General features: G+C 40.0%; 1 protein-coding gene across 1 annotated transcript in view; it reads right to left on the bottom strand.

Annotated features, from left to right (window-relative positions):
- Positions 1–16,464, bottom strand: part of ABHD2 (abhydrolase domain containing 2, acylglycerol lipase) — an 89,678-nt gene that overhangs the window by 28,739 nt on the left and 44,475 nt on the right. The window contains exons 4-5 of the mRNA XM_010955060.3: positions 13,277–13,452; positions 10,002–10,169 (exon numbers count right to left, since the gene is read on the bottom strand). Of these exons, the coding sequence (XP_010953362.1) occupies positions 10,002–10,169; positions 13,277–13,452 (344 nt within the window). The remainder of the gene's footprint in view (positions 1–10,001; positions 10,170–13,276; positions 13,453–16,464) is intronic.

The raw sequence follows: 16,464 nt of genomic DNA, 5'->3' as shown, positions 1-16,464 counted from the left end.
TTTAAAGGGATTATATGCGCACACATACCTGATTGAATATTTGCTGAAAAACTGTAGCAGGTATTGCTTTTCTGGAGAGGAGAACCAGGGGCTTGGGTGGGAGGGAGACAGTTTGACTCACTGTATATAGATGTTTGCACTTTTTGAATGTTTTTACTGTATATATTTTTCACTTTTCAATAAAAAAATCCAGCTGGTTTAAAAATCTAGTAAAAATAAAGAATAATTTCTTAAAAAGATGTGTAAATCTCCTTAGACCAGTTTTAACTATGCTAAATACACCCAACATACCTCTCATGCTGGAGCAGTGACTTGTGCAGCTTGTGATGGGGACATTATTCATGCATAAGACATGGTGCTGAGGGACTTATTTTCAATAAGTTACTACCACTGTTTCCTTGAGATTCTGTCTGATTTCTATTTATTTATTTTTTATTTTGGGGGAAGGTAATTAGGTTTTTATTTATTTATTTTTAATGGAGGCACTGGGGATTGAACCCAGGACCTTGTGCATGCTAGGTACACACTCAACCACTGAGCTATACCATCCTCTTACTGCCTAGTTTTTTTAATCCCTTGGCTAATTATTTATATCTTTATGTTTTGTTCTAACATTGGATGAACCTCTGTTAGATTCACCACTGTATCTGTGGGGCCAGGCGCTTAGCAGGTACTCAATCACTGTCACCTAAATGAATGGGAAAGATGTACTATGTTCCAGGTCCTGTGCTAGGAACCTAAACACAGATGAGGAAGCAGATTTAAAGGGACAAAATGACTTCCCCAACCTCACACAGTGAGTGAGAGGGAGGACCAGGCTTTGGACCATGTCTAACCCCAAAGCCCACGTCCTTTGCCTGGCATCCCACATCTATGAAAGTAATTGTACTGCCGGGATTTATTGTTTAATTGTTAAAAGTCTTACTTTCTCACCACCGGATCCTTTTAGTCCTATCTATCTTGATCCAGGTTTGAGACTGATTATTTGAGACTTAGAAGAGATGTTCAGATGTCACTGGGGCAGTAACAAAACTCGGATTTTGATAAACAACAAAGTCCTACTGTACAGCACAGGGAACTATATTCCATACCTTGTAATCACCTATAATAAAAAAGAATATGAAAAGGAATATGTATGTATAAGTGAATTGTTATGCTGTATACCAGAAATTAACACAACATTGTAAATCGACTACAGTTCAATTAAAAAAAAAACCTCGGATTTTGTAACTTCAGATTTGCTATACTACTGAGGAGCAATTACAGTTAATTGGGTAGGCACTTTGGGAGCCTCAATTTAAATCCAAGCACTTCTGATCTGGATAAAAGGTGAGCCCTGCCTAATCCTGGACAAGCTATTGAGTGTTTCATGAAGAGCTGCCATCTCTATCAGGCAAGGAAAAGGCAAGAATGTGGTCTCTGCCCAGCTCTGGCATCAGCCTTCTGGTAGACTCTGGGTCTTCCTGGGGTCTCCACCTGATGTCAGTTACCAAACGCCCTCAGTGTCTGGGAACCCCTACCTGGGCTCTTTTATTAAGAGCTACAGTGATCTGTTTTTTAATATTAGGAGGATTTTAATGAGGTTCTAAGTATTTAATCTTTACAGGATTAGCATCAGTAACAAGATTTAGGTATCTAATCTTGCAGCAGCTTTTTAAGGAAAGATGAAATATGAGACACTAACCTAGCCTTAGAGAGATGAGTGCTACAGGACTATCTTGGAAAAGCAAACTGCTGAGGACAGGAAAGACATTTTTCTTGTACCTCCCACTCGTAAACAAAGACAAGGCTAAGGCTGCCTGAAAACTATTATTTCAAAAGCCACTTCTCCCCAAATGGCACTAACATGACTAAGTAGGTTCAAATACAGGGACACAGAGACGTGGTGTTCCTTGTGGATGGAGACTTTGAGTCATCTCTATATCCATGCTAGGCACATGGTGGCTGTGCCAACAATGTTAGCTGGGTAAGAAGGAAGTCTGAATCATGTGGAATGGAAGCACACAATATGGGCCAGTGTGACTGTGCAGGGGACAGGAAAGAAGTACCTAAATATCTTTCCCACTAAATTTAATCCAAGAGAGTGATTTGGTCAGGCTAGCAACATGGCTCGCTGGCGGGTAGTTGGGAGCCTAGCAGCCCCTGTCATTTTCATAGTGAAGATGAGTCATTTTTTAGAGCTGTGGGCAAGCTATTGCAAAGTTGAGTCACTTAGGGAGAAAACAGCTCTAGAAATAGAAGTGAGAGCCCTCTGCCCACCATATTAGTTGGCCTTGCCCTTATCTCTGAAACAAAGATTTTCACAAATGAGTTTTTTTGGTTTTGTTTCCCTAGGTGTAGAAATGCCAAAAACTGCCCTCTTCTGGCTGAAGGTTAAATATTCAGATCTCATCCCAAAAATGCAGACACGTCAACGCTTCTTCTCTACAGTTCCTCTCAATATTACTCCTCAACATGTCCCCTTAACTCTGGGCCCCTGGGCACCATCTCAGTGCTTGGTGATTCTCAGTAGATGGTCTTGCCAGATGTTTTACTAAGATGCTTGAGCTTCTGCAAATTCATTATATTCACTTTCCAACTCTTCCTCTCTCTTTACCCATTTCCTCTTCCTCTCTTCCCACCATGTCCTTCTGCCATTATAACACTTGACCATCACAGAGGGAACACAGTTCATGGCTGGCATCTGGAATAATGAATATGATTCGAAATGGAGCCCACATAAGTGGTAGATACGACAAGCTTATAGAAACATCTGTGTTCATGATCTAATCACATATCTTTAGATAGATTGAGCAGTAAAAACAAAGTAGAAGTTCCTTAAAAATCACTGTCTTAAAAAAAAAAATCACTGTTTTCAACTCCTTATGGCAAGATGTCTTGGATCACGGGTGATCTCTACAGCCTGCTGGATGGCAGGGTGACCAGACATCCTAGTTTGCCTGAGAGAGTCCTGGAGTATGTCTGTTATTCTGATGCAGTTATTCACTCACAGAAGTGACCCAGTTGGGATGCTAAATTATATGGTTGCCCCAGGTACAGGGCCTCCCTCCCTTCTAAAACAGAAATGCTGCCATCTAAGCAATGCAAAGTTTTCTGATCTTACACTGAGGTTCCAAAAGACAGTTTGAAAAACAAAAATTCCAGTATTAAACCCAGCTGGACACTAATGAGCTCCTCCGCCAATCATGCTATGATTTCAGGCCCCTATTCTCAGCTTGATGCCTCATGTGAGAGAGTCAAGTGTTTTAAAATAAGGGAAGAGCCCACTTCACTGTTTTAACTCACAGGAAAAAGTAACTTAAATCATTTGAGACCATTTTCTTTTCTCTCTAAGTGAGGCACTAGATGCAGGAAATTAACCAAAAAATAATGTAAAAATTGAAAGCGAAAATCTGGTCCTTGTCCTCAAAAAGGTTCCTGTTGGTAAGTATTCTTTTGGGACAAGCCCAGCCGTAAGTGCAGACTGATGGGGACTGCTTCCCCGATTCTTCCATGGTGAACGGTTCCTCACTAGACTGGGAGCTTCAAGAAAGCAGGGACTTGGACTCCAGCCTGTATTCTCATCACAGGATCTGGCCCCATGAATGTCTGCAGGATGTGAGATAAACAAAAACCAGAGCTCAAACCCACCAGGCCTATTTCTGTGGCTCAGAGAAGCTCCTGGCTGCTCTTTTGCTTTAAACCTAAAATGCATCCGACTGGGAACTATTTCCTGACTCCTCAGAAGTATCAGCAGGACACAGCCCCTTTCACAGAAAGGCAATGGAGGCTGTGGTTCAAAAGCCTGGGCTCCAGGACTTGACTGTTTGGGCTGGAAACCTGGATCGTCCACTCATCAGCTTTGCCATCTGGAGCAAGTTATTCAACCTGGCTGAACCTCAGTTTCCTCATCTGTAAAGGGGTGGGGGGTGACTGATTTAATACATCCAATAAAGTACTTAGAACAGTGCCTGGCACACAGCAAGTGCTATGTGAGCAACACCTACTAATAAAAACAGTAATGACCACTACCACCATAGCAGCGACAGATCTTTTTAAACGCTTGACTGTCTCCCTGCTCCCCTATATTCTAATACGCAAAATCCTAAATAGAAAATGAACACCATGGCGGAGGTGGTACTGAGTTGGGGTTAAGAATCACGCAGTTTGAATGCTGGTTCTGCCACTTACTTGTTGTGTGACCCCAGGCAAGGTACTTAACCTCCCTAAGCCCGGGAAGTGGGGAAATCAACACCTACCTCTGAGGCATCAGGAGGATCAAGGGAAGAGAGACACTCAGCGCGTGCCTGGCACTGTTAGTGTGAGATAAGTGGTAACTGCTGTCATGCAGGATTTTCCTTAATTTATCTTTCAAAGGCAGCATGAAGGATTCTCAGTCACAAGAATGTATAATATCCCATTTAGAAATTCTTCTGTTCAAGAGAGATTTGTTTTCAACAGTTTCTAATCCCATCAGCGAAGACGCCCAACAACAAGGGATTAGCGCCTCTGTGGTTTACAGTGGAGTTAGTTTGATGAGTGGGAAAAGGTCTTTTACAATTTTCTCAGAAAGAGAGTTCTGAGCTGGTGCAGAACAGGAAAAGAAGAATGAAGGCTTCACACTGATGCCCTCTTTAGTTTGCCTCTGGTCAAGATCACAGTTTCAAAAGGCCAAAAGGGTACCACAGTGACTGGAAGGCCTGCCATCTGCTCCAGGGGCAGCACGGTTTGCACAAGGGCAGGTCACATAACCATAAGACACACCTGTCTGAGATACACTAATCTGCACAGTATCACCTTACGTCCACATCCCTCACCTCTGTCCTTCTAAGAAGAAGTGAACACCTCCTATGGGCTAAGCAGGCGCGAGGCACTAGCAGGGAGGTTGATTCTGGGTTCATCTCACTATTCTCTCTACTTTTGTATATTGTGAACATTTCTATAATAAAAAGTTAAAAGGAAAAACTGAAGAGGAAATAATGGACGTGTAAGATCTACATCTATGGCTCTCAACCCTCGGGGAACCTTACACTCCGGGGGCCGGACTCCAGCATTGGTATCTTTTAGAATTTCCCAGGGGGATTTCTAATGTTGATAACCACTGACCTCCACAAAGGGAATGAGAAGTTCTTTACCAGAAAAATAAGGGAAGACTTGAAGGGAAGTGCCATGTTCCTGGATGAGAAAATACTATACTAATAAACTTTTCCTAGAAGAAAACATAGGCAAAACATTATCTGACATAAATCTTAGCAATGTTCTCCTAGGGCAGTCTACCTAGACAACAGAAATAAAAGAAAAAATAACAAATGGGACCTAATTAAACTTACAAGCTTTTGGACAGCAAAGGAAAGTATAAACAAAACAAAAAGATAACCCATGGAATGGGAGAAAATATTTGCAAACGATGCAACTGACTATTTCCAGAATATAGAAACAGCTCATACAACTCAATAACAACAACAACAAAAAACCCAAACAACTCAATCAAAAAATGGGCAGAAGACCTAAAAAGACATTTCTTCAATGAAGACATACAGATGGCCAATAGGCACATGAAAAAATGCTCAGTATTGCTAATTATCAGAGAAATGCAAATCAAAACTACAATGAGGTATCACTTCACACCAGTCAGAATGGCCATCATTAAAAAGTTCACAAACGATAAATACTGGAGAGGGTGTGGAGAGAAGGGGACCCTCCTATATTATTGATGGGAATGTAGTTTGGTGCAGCTATTATGGAAAACAGTATGGAAATTCCTTAAAGACTAAAAACTAAAAATAGACTTAGCCTAAGATCCAGCAATCCCACTCTCGGGCACAGATCTGTAGGAAACTCTAATTCAAAAAGACACATGTACCTCTGTGTTCATAACAGCACCGTTTACAATAGCTAAATATTGAAGCAACCTGAATGTCCATCGACAGATGATTGGATAAAGAGGTTGTGGCATATATATGCTACTCAACCATAAAAAATAATAAAATCTGCAGCAACATGGCTGGACCTGGAGCTTGTCATACTAAGTGAAGTAAGCCAGAAAGAGAAAGACAAATACCATATGATATCACTTACATGGGGAATCTAAAAAAATGACACAAATGAAGTTATTTACAAAACAGAAAGAGACTCAGAGACATAGAAAACAAACTTATGGTTACTGAGGGGGAAAGGAAAGTGGAGAGATAAATTGGGATTTGCAGATACTAACTACTATATATAAAATAGATAAACAACAAGGTCCTACTATATAGCACAAGGAACTATATTCAATACCTTGTAATAGCCTCTAATGAAAAGAATATGAAAAGGAACATATGTACACATGTATGTATAACTGAAGTATAACTGAATCACTAGGGTTGTACACCAGAAATTAATAACACACTGTAAACCAAAAAAAAAAAAAAAAAAAGAAAACCTAAGCAGTAGACTAATTCAGGAATGAAAAAAAAAATAAACTTTTCCATATTATACATTAAAATTTCTATTAAAAATTGTGATTCACCAAAATCTACTTTCCCTCCCTAGGAAGAATGCCCCTCCACCGCCTGACTGAAGTTAGCTTTGACCATGGAAGGTGCTTTGGCCAATAAATTGTGACCTTGATCATTTCCAGGCAGAAGATTCAAGAGCCACGCTCTTTCCACTCTGAGGTGGATAACGCTCCAGCTGGGGCTGCCCCTTTGCCCTGGGTCCTTGAGTTAGGGTGGTGATGGGGCATATAAGATTTGTAGTGTGAGGAAGAAATACATCTGTCTTTAAACCACTGAGATTTGGGGGTTGTTTCCACCACAGAATCTAGTCCTTCTTGACTGGTATGGAAATTCAACACAGAAGCTGACAAAATCATTCTGAAATTCAATTGAAAAAAATAAACATGCAGGGAGGGAAAAAACACATGCTGAAGAAGCAGTGAGCCAGGGTGAATCCTATCAGCTATTAGGCCATATTACAAAGCAACAGTAATTAAAAATGAATAATATTGGGTTTAGAAATAAAAGTCGACAAATATATTTGTACTGAAGTACATGAAGTCCATAAATAGACAGCTATTCAATACATGACTGACTGTGATGAAGGTCTTTCAATTCTAGTGTGCTAACTGTTGAGCTGCCTCAGTTTACCAGTCAAAAGTGACAAACATGGGCTTTGCTCTAATGTATCAGGCCACCTTTGTTGAAGGATTGCTCCTTACTCACCAGTCCCTGGAAACATTTATTAAAAACCCATTCTTTAATTTTTTTATTTTTTAAATTGAAATATAGTTGATACATAATATTATACAAGTTATAGGTGTACAATGCAGTGACTCACAATTTTTAAAGGTTATACTCCATTTATAGTTATTACATTTGCTATATTCCCCATGTTGTACAATATATCCTTGTAGCTTATTTTATACCTAATAGTTTGTACCTCTTAAGCCCCTACTGCTGTATCACCCCTCCCTCCTTCCCTCTCCCCACTGGTAATTACTAGTTTGTTCTCTATATCTGTGTCTGCTTCTCTTTTGTCATATCCACTAGTTTGTTGTATTTTTTAGATTCCACATATGAATGATATCATACAGTATTTGTCTTTCTCTGTCTGACTTATTTCACTTGGCACAATACCTTCAAAGTCCATCCATGATGCTGCAAATGACAAAATTTCATTCTTTAAAAACCCATTTTTTAAACTAAAGTCACATCAACAGACTTAAGGAAGCACTAATGCTTTCTCTTGAAGCTACCAAGGATATTTTCTTGTCTGGATTTCAACAAACTGTCTGAGTTCTGGATTTTTGACCTAAGGTCACATTTGTTTGATCTTATCACCCCAAGGTTAAATAATGCACCTCAACAGTTAAAAGACGTACAGATAAACCAAAGAACTAAATAGCACAGCTAGAAAAATCACCCGTATCTACTAGGTCACCTGTCTTTTTGGAAAACTACTAAACTATAACAAGCTATAGGAATTTACTTCTAAAATTGTGATGAAACAAATGGTAACAACAATAAAAAATGAAACAAATTACTATGAAAAACTTGGGGATTGAGCTTGCCCTTGATGGACTCGCCTCACCCCATGAACTTTCCTCACTCATAGCCCTCTCCCCAGACCAGATGGGCCATGCTCTTAAAAGGCAGCTGTAAATGCTATTTCTCCCACAGCCCACTCCCCTCTGTATATGAGCTCCAACCTCTCCTCACCTTGAGGACCTGGCTCAAATCCTTTTCCTGGGAGAACCAACCCTTCCTTCCACGGGAGCCTGGACCACACAGACCCAGCTCTTCTCCTAGGATTCTGGAGGCCAGGGCAGCCTGATCCAGGCTCTTGTCTCGGCTCTTCCATGTACTGGCTCTATGCCCTGCCCACGTTACCTAGCCTCTCTGTTTCTGTCTTTTCATCCCAATTTTACAAGCTGCTGTGATGATGGAAGGGATTACGTCCATGTGAAACAGTGGTGCTGTGTTGGGCACACAGTAATGCTGGCATTTCTTGTTGCTGGCACATTGTGCTGCTCGCTCACATTCCCGAGTTTCCATCCCAGGCCCTGCGGCCAAGCCACGACTTCCCATGCTCTACTTGTGCAGATGATTTGTATATCCAAGTTCAGGACCTTATAATTGTTCCCCATAGCTTTCATTTTTGTTAGATTCTCCCTGTTTTTGCCTTTTGGATCCAAACCTGTTCCCCACCTACTCACTATTTAAATGTGTAAATCTGGATCTTCACTTATATCTTCAGGTCATTGACCAAACTTAGGACAGAACAGAGTCTGTAAAGCGGGTGTCTTAGGTGGGAGTACACACAGAGGAGGAGTGGGATGGGGAGCACCCAGCCTGGCCCAGAGCAGGTGCCCTGCTCATGCTTCCCTACCTGCCCTTATACTCCACCAACGGCAGCATAAACTGGAACAACCTCACTGGAGGACAATCTGACAATGAGTACAAATGTGCATAAAAAATGCCAACTCTGAAATTCTATTCCTGGAAATTTACTCCCAAGAAGTCATTAAAGAGATGAAAAAATTCCCTGTAAAAGATATTTATAGCACATCATTATTTAAAATACTGAAAATCTTTAAATAATCTAAATGGCTACAAAGAGGAATGGTTAAATAAATTACAACAGGGTAATCGTAGCTCTTAAAGGCAACATGGCTCTTAAAAAAGATTAAATGTAATGACTCTGCATCTCTCTGTTAGTGAATACAAAGTTATTTAAATTAAGTTACCATAGATATACACATTATGACTGCACCTAAATAAAAACTATGCACACATAGATAAAACAATGGAAGGACAAAGAAATAGAAAATTAGTTATGGTGAGAATGTAGACATAATTTTCAGTTGTTTCCCATGAAAACACACTATAATTGATTTGGTTATAAAAATCCCAAATGTTGGTACACATACAGACACATATTTTAAGTGTTTATTATTTATGTTTGTATATATAATCTGAAGGGAGAGCTAAATAAGAGTCAAGAATGAGTGAGTGGTCCAGAGCACAGAGCCTTGGCTAACACAGTACTTCAATTAAAGGTAAGAAGCATTTGTCAAAACATGAGCTCAAGTTCTTGTCCTCAAGGAACTTGAAATCCAATGAGTTGTTAATGTGCCAGATTTCCTTCCCCTGACATCCATGTGCCTCATCACAACATTTGCCTTCCAGTCCCAAGAGTCCTGAGCGTCAGGAGGGCACAGGGGACAAGGGCATTAACTAACCAGCAGGGGACCTTGGGTAAGACCTTCCCCTTAGAGCTTCAGTTTTTGCCTCTCTCAGTTTCTGCCTCTATGGGAGAAGATGGAGTGGTCCCACTGCCCGTCTGAAAGGCTGATGTGAGGCATGGCTTCACAAATGCCCAGTACAAGTTGGCTGCTATTATAATTGGGTGCCCTGCCATCTCCTGTAGATGGGCATATATTCTAAACTTAGAAAAGTAAGGCAGAAGCAGAAGTAGCAGCACTCCTGCAGTGGGAACAGAAATGAGGGCTCCTCCACAGGGCCATGCCCCAAGCTTACCGTAGGTGAACATGCGTGGCGAAGTCAGTTCAATGTTGGGCAAGGCACCCAGGTGGTTCAGCACAGCACACCGATAGCCGTTTTTCTGGGCATAGTCGACAAAGGTGCGGATGTACTGCTTCTCGCTGTGATTGGCAATTCCAGGGCAGATGACCATGGTGATGTCATCTACAGGGTGGAGAAAGAGATTCTGAGATAGCCAATAAACAGTGACATGGTAAATGAACACAATTATACTTCACTGGCTTAGAAAGCAGTAGGAGAGAATTTAACAAGACCCTTTCACTCAATTCTCTGGGAAAGAATATCTTTCCCTTCTAGCTGGAACTGTCTGTATCAGTGCTTCTCAAACAATTTATGGTGAAGGGTCAGCGGGTCAGTTTTTAAAAGTTCCAATCCACTGTGGACAGACACTTTTGAAAAATACAATAAAAATTAATTACTAGAAAAATGAAATAATAATTACAAATCTCAATTTTTTATTATTAGCTTCAACAGATATAAAATCACCCTGTCAAAGTGCTATATGTTTCTGAACATTGGTCTTAATTTCTATATGAAGTTCTGTATGAATGAATGAATGAATAGAAAAATAAAAAGCAGTGTTTGCAAAGATCTCTTTGATCCAGCAGTTTTACTTTCAGGTATTTACCCTATAGGTACACTGTACATATGCAAAACAATGTATGTACAGTACAGATTGCAAAGGCAAAAGATTGGCCATAACCTAAATGTCCAGAAATAGGGGTCTTGATAAGTAAATTATTGCATATCCAAATGATGAAATATTACGTAGCCCTTAAAAATAATGAGACATCTTGGGGGAAGGTATGGCTCAGTGGTGGAGTGTATGCTTAGCATGCACCAGGTACTGGGTTCAATCCCCAGTACCTCAATTAAAATAAATAAGTAAATAAAGAAACCTAATTACCCCCCCCAAACAAAAACAAATTTAAAAATATTAAAAACAGAAAATAAATTAATTGAAATATTAAAAACAAAAAATAAATAAAATACTTAAAAAATAATGTGACATCTTTGTATACACTGATACAGCAAGCTCTCCAATATGTATTAAGTAGAAAAAAACAAGGTGCAGAAAAAGGTTATGATATGCTACTGATTGTGTCGGGGGGAAAAGACATCTATGTTTATAAATGCATCCACTAGCTCTGGAATCATACACAACAATCCTAACAGTGGGTACCACTGGGGAATAAGGGTGGGAGAGAGACTTATATTCTCACTGGACGTCCTTTAGTACCTTTTGAATTTTCTATCATGCGTATTGCTTACTTACTTGAAAATATGAATATGTATTTTTCTTTAAAAGAAAAGTAGTGGTGTTTAGGTTATTAAATCTAATCATAAATTTTCCTTCCAAAAGTTAAGATAAAAAAAATTTAAACATTCTTATGTAATATACATACAGAACTTTAAAATTTCTATAAACCTTGACCTTGTAATTCTAATTCTTGGAATCCTGCCTTAAATTTTATGATTAAGGATACTTACCAAGCAATTATTTAAGAATAACACAATTACAAGCAGGCTAAATGTCCAAACCCAGAATGATTAAATTATGGTATGACCACATTGTAGAATATTAAGCAATCATTAAACATTTGTTATTGAAGACTTCTAGACTTTTAATAGATATGGGAAAATGTAATGCATAATAATTTAAATTTTGGAAAGACTTGGTGTAGAATTGCCAAGTAAATCAAACAAAATGTTAACAATGGTATGCTGGGTGTGGAATTACAGATGATTCTTATTTTCTTTCTTTCTTTTCTTATTTTCTTTCTTAAATGTTTCTCTCTTATCTGCATTTTCTACAGCAAGTATTTATTCCTTTTGTAGTCAGAAAAAAGTCATAAAAAGGGAAAAAGGCTGCTTTTCTTAGAGCATTTCTTGGAAGCAAATACTGTCTTCTAGAACCACCTCCATCAATCCTTTCTGGGGACAGGGGTGCTAGAAAGACAAGGATGAGTACAAAAAAGAATCAAAGTTTCGCCCATTTCAACTTTCCATCTCAGTTCTGGAGGAGCAGACTGGTTAAATTAAGTTTTGTGCTTTAGCAGTAGAAGGAGTCAGAGCGTTAGAAACAAGGGAAAAAAACGTTTCACTGGGTATGGTAGAGAAATAAATATTTGAAAGATCAGCTACCAGACTTATAAACACAATGTGAACTCCTAATCTATTCATTTATTCATTCCTTCTGTGACTGTTTATTGGACTCTGGGGATTCTTATCCCCAGACAGATAATAAACAACTACACAGATAAGTTTAGAGAGTGGCAGGTACTGTGAAGAACTAGAGCAGGAAGGCATGATGGATTTCCCAGAAAGGAAACACTAGTTAGAGGAATCTGGGATCATCCCTCTGAGGAGGGGGCACTGGAGCTGAGAGCTAAGTGATAAGGAGGCAGTCACGTGAAGTTCTGGGACAAGCATTCCAGACAGAGGGAACATAAGCTGAGTTGTCACCAGCTACTCAGCAGTTCTAAGTGCTTTAAATAACTGAGAGTTGTAATATGTTTACAGGAATTTACTCTTAAATATTTACTGAGCTCCTATAAAAAACTAGGTGTTTTGAGTACTATAGAACTCAAGAGATACATTCTCTTCTGGTTGGAACAGCACTTAAAGGATGCTGTCATCTAATTCCATTCCCTCAAAGTCCTCATTGTAAAGCTTTTTATGAATGTTTATTGTGCAAGTTGGACAGAGCAATCTGAGTTCCATCAGCAACAGAAATTGTGGCTATTTCTGAGAAATAGGTGTTCCAGATCCCTAGAAACCTAAGCAGAGGGTATTTCGAGAGTCTTTGTCGTCTGCTGTTACCCAGCAAACAAGACCAGCCTACATTGCATCTCTAAGTCTCAGTTTCCTCATCAGTAAAATAAGGAGAATAAGGCACTGGCTACTGTGATGACTAAATGAGATAATAGTATATACAAAGCACATACAATAGTCTAGCTTCTGCTGCTGTCATCAAACCAGAGGCCTGGTCCTGCGGAACCTGGGCTCCAAGTTCATACACCAAGCTTCTGTATTTCACGAGAGGATTTAAAAACTATTCGACAATGCTTTCTGAAGAACCCTGCACAGTGCCCGGCAAGCACACACAGGAGCCAGTTCTTGCTCGTTACTCCTAAGTGATGCAGACCCTCAGCAGACTTCCTACCCGCCCCAAGCATTTACACCAGCTCCCTCAATGATTAGTGCCCATCCCGAGTGATGGCTCAATCATATGACCTAGGCTAGCTCACCTCCCACACAGTGCTCAGCCAAGGGCTCGAAGAGGTCAAAGGTCGAAGTGGCTCCATCAGACATGGTGATGAACTTCCGGTGCCCATATGGGTGTGGTGACCTCACCCTTCCCATCTTCCCATACAAAGCTGTTTGGATGTGTCCACTTTTCCCCCAGATCAACGGTGGAATGTATCTAAGAAAAAAGGAGAGGAGAGGTCAATTTCCCCATAATCCTTGAATAATGCTCTAAAGAAAGCTTTCAGCAAAAGTCTTTCAACCTATTAAGTTTTCCCTTGATAAATTCTGTACACTAAGCACAAATATGTGATTTTTTTTTCTTAAACCTTACATCCATGCCACAACTAATCCCCTTTCCACATTTTTGCATCAGATTAGCTTTACAAATCAACCAGGACACGCTTAAATAGACAGGATTTCAAATTTAGGTGTTAATTAATTCAACGCGGGTTATTTCCATAATGCAGAATAGAAAGCTAGCAAGTAATACGTTTTGAACACATGTTATTTGACAGAGTTAGCCTCATTATCAAATGAGCTAATGTATATAAAATAGCTAGCATGGCGCCTACGCGCATTAAATGCTCACTTCTCTGCCTTCCCCACACAAGGCGGACCACAGCTGCAGGGGTTACTCCATTAATCAAACTTGCTGCTTCTGTTAAACTGGGAAAGGCTGCAAACCCTTCTAAGAGTCTGTTGAGTGCCCTGTGCATGTGTGTGTCAGGGATGGAGGGCACTGTACGCTCTGGAGAATGTGCTGGAAGGGAAGAGCAATATAAATATTTGTTGGATTAATGAGGATAAAGGCTTGTTAGCATAAGCAAGGCATGACACTACCTTAACAACTGTCCTTTGTGAAAACAGAGTGACTCTGGGCCTTGGTAGGAAGTGCAGAGATCATAAACTACTTATTTACTGGGAAAACAAGGTGCTCCAAGTTACAATTAAGAAATGATTATAGTTAAATAAAAAAAAATGATTATAGTTCACAACCACAGTGCAAGATGATCCCATTTACTGAAAGTGCTGTTGGTTTCTCTTCCTTGGCTTTGAGCCCAAGCTTGATGATTGACTAGGATTTGTGTTCTATATAAATGAGAGACATACAATATAAAATGGTAATGACATCAATCCTTCATCTCTGCATCATATCACAGTGATTTGTGCCTATCATTTCTGTCAGACCAGATGATCCTAGAAGCTCTTCTTAAATTGAACCAGATTTACTCTTTTTTTTTAATCATAATTCATTAAATCTACAAATTTAAGAGAAGGGAGATTATCATCTTAAGCAAGCCAGTTCCCAGACAAGCTTCCTCTTTGAGGGCAGGGAGAAGAAGGAAGAATATTTTAAGATCTAAGGACAGGAAACCACTTGCTAGCATAACACCACAGGTGCAAATCTCAGTGCAGAGGCCATGGCCTTTGGAAAGCAGGCGAAGGCATTTATAAGAGATGAGTGGATTTTGACAATAATAAAAAGCAGGCTTGTAAAAATAATGTCAATTGGACAACTGAATACTAAACAAGATTTAGATAACAGAATTTATAAAGGGTTTCAGACTACCAAGTTGGGCAATAAATTGTATGTAGTGGGAGGGGTGTGATCCAAGAAACCAAACTTCTGATTGCTCCTGGAGGAAAAGCTTGAAGAAAATTTTGTTCATAACATAAATTAAAAATAGAAATATGTTGATGTTAAAAATGTCAGAAGAATGGGTTAAATCTCATCGGCCTATCTTCTGATCTGATTTAGAATATGGTATAATTCTAGAAGCTATGATAAAAGAATAAAATTTCCTTTTGGCTATTCACAGATTTCCCACAGAATCATGACACACGGGCTCATCCTGAGGCCACGCTCCTGATTCAAGGGAATTTTGGCAACTGCCCCACCAAGTGGCCTCTCACTGAGTCTTGTTCCACCCACCAATGGAGGGATAATTAACACACAAACCTGCCCCTCCACCCCCTCATTGTTTGAGTCTCAGTGGCTTGGCCTAGGAGGCACACCACAGCCTGGGGCCTGCTTACCTTTCTTATCCAGGCTCCAAAAAACCTGAACCACCAGCCTGGCTGCCTCCACCCCAAACAGGCACATCATGTACTGGGCTATTTTTTCCCTCCCTCCGGTGGAGGCACTGGGGATTGAACCCAGGACCCTGTGCATGCTAAACATGCACTATACCACTGAGCTATACCCACCCCTCTGTACTGAGCTATTTTACCCCAAGTACCTTTGCTCAAGCTGTTTCTCCTGTCCTTCCACACTCAATTCTTCTCCTGCCCAGCTACTACATGTGTTTTAAGAGTCACTTCTAATCAGGTTTTTGGGGGAGCTTCCCTTCTTTGTGCCCCTGGCAAAGAACCCTGCACAGAACACCCACGAGGCTTGATTTTTAAAATACACTCTTTTCAAGCACACTCCTCCCCGCCACCCACTGGAGCCAGGCTTATTATCCTTTGTGTCAATCCCCAGGGCACTCAACACACACTCAGCTTGTAGGGAGGGCTTGCTGTTGAACAGACTACAGACTCACAAATCTGAAAAGACAAAAATATGCTTAAAATATCATATGCGCCATAGTCATGTGAATTCAGCTGTGGCATGATTGGTATTTGGCTACTGTTCTCTTTCCAGGCTACTGAGCACCATTCCCAGACTGGGCTGGGATAAAATTCTCAAGTTGTGTGAGTGTGTGTGTGTGTGTGTGTGTGTGTGTTGCGTGTGTGCATGCATGAATAAGCGACTACCTCAGGATCACTTGAGACTTGCTTAATTCAGCGTAAGGTCAACTGTGCACAGTGGAAGTTTGACAATGTATAATTTTTTATGACGATACCACCTACTGATAAAACACGGTTTTTAATTAACTTCGCAATAACACAACACTGGGGCTTATAAAATTGAGTTTTCGCATAGCATATTTATTGTCATGGAGTTTTACTGTTTTTGTTTGTTTACATAACTTATCCACAGATCTCAAGAGAAACATTAAGAAACAAACAAAAAAACCAGAATAGGTGCCTAGTCACGTGGTTTAGGTCAGGGAAGAAATACAGAGCAAAACAATAGAATATTTTCAAATTTATATAAATGTGGGAACAATTAAGAGATGCTGCTGAAACGGTACACAGAGGGATATGTTTTACTCTACCTATGCAGTAGTTTGTCTGAAAATAC

The sequence above is a fragment of the Camelus bactrianus genome, chromosome 27, assembly GCF_048773025.1.
Source record: "Camelus bactrianus isolate YW-2024 breed Bactrian camel chromosome 27, ASM4877302v1, whole genome shotgun sequence".
Taxonomy (NCBI): domain Eukaryota; kingdom Metazoa; phylum Chordata; class Mammalia; order Artiodactyla; family Camelidae; genus Camelus; species Camelus bactrianus.
Note: the sequence above shows the minus strand (reverse complement) of the source record. Positions and strands in the feature narration are given on the sequence as shown.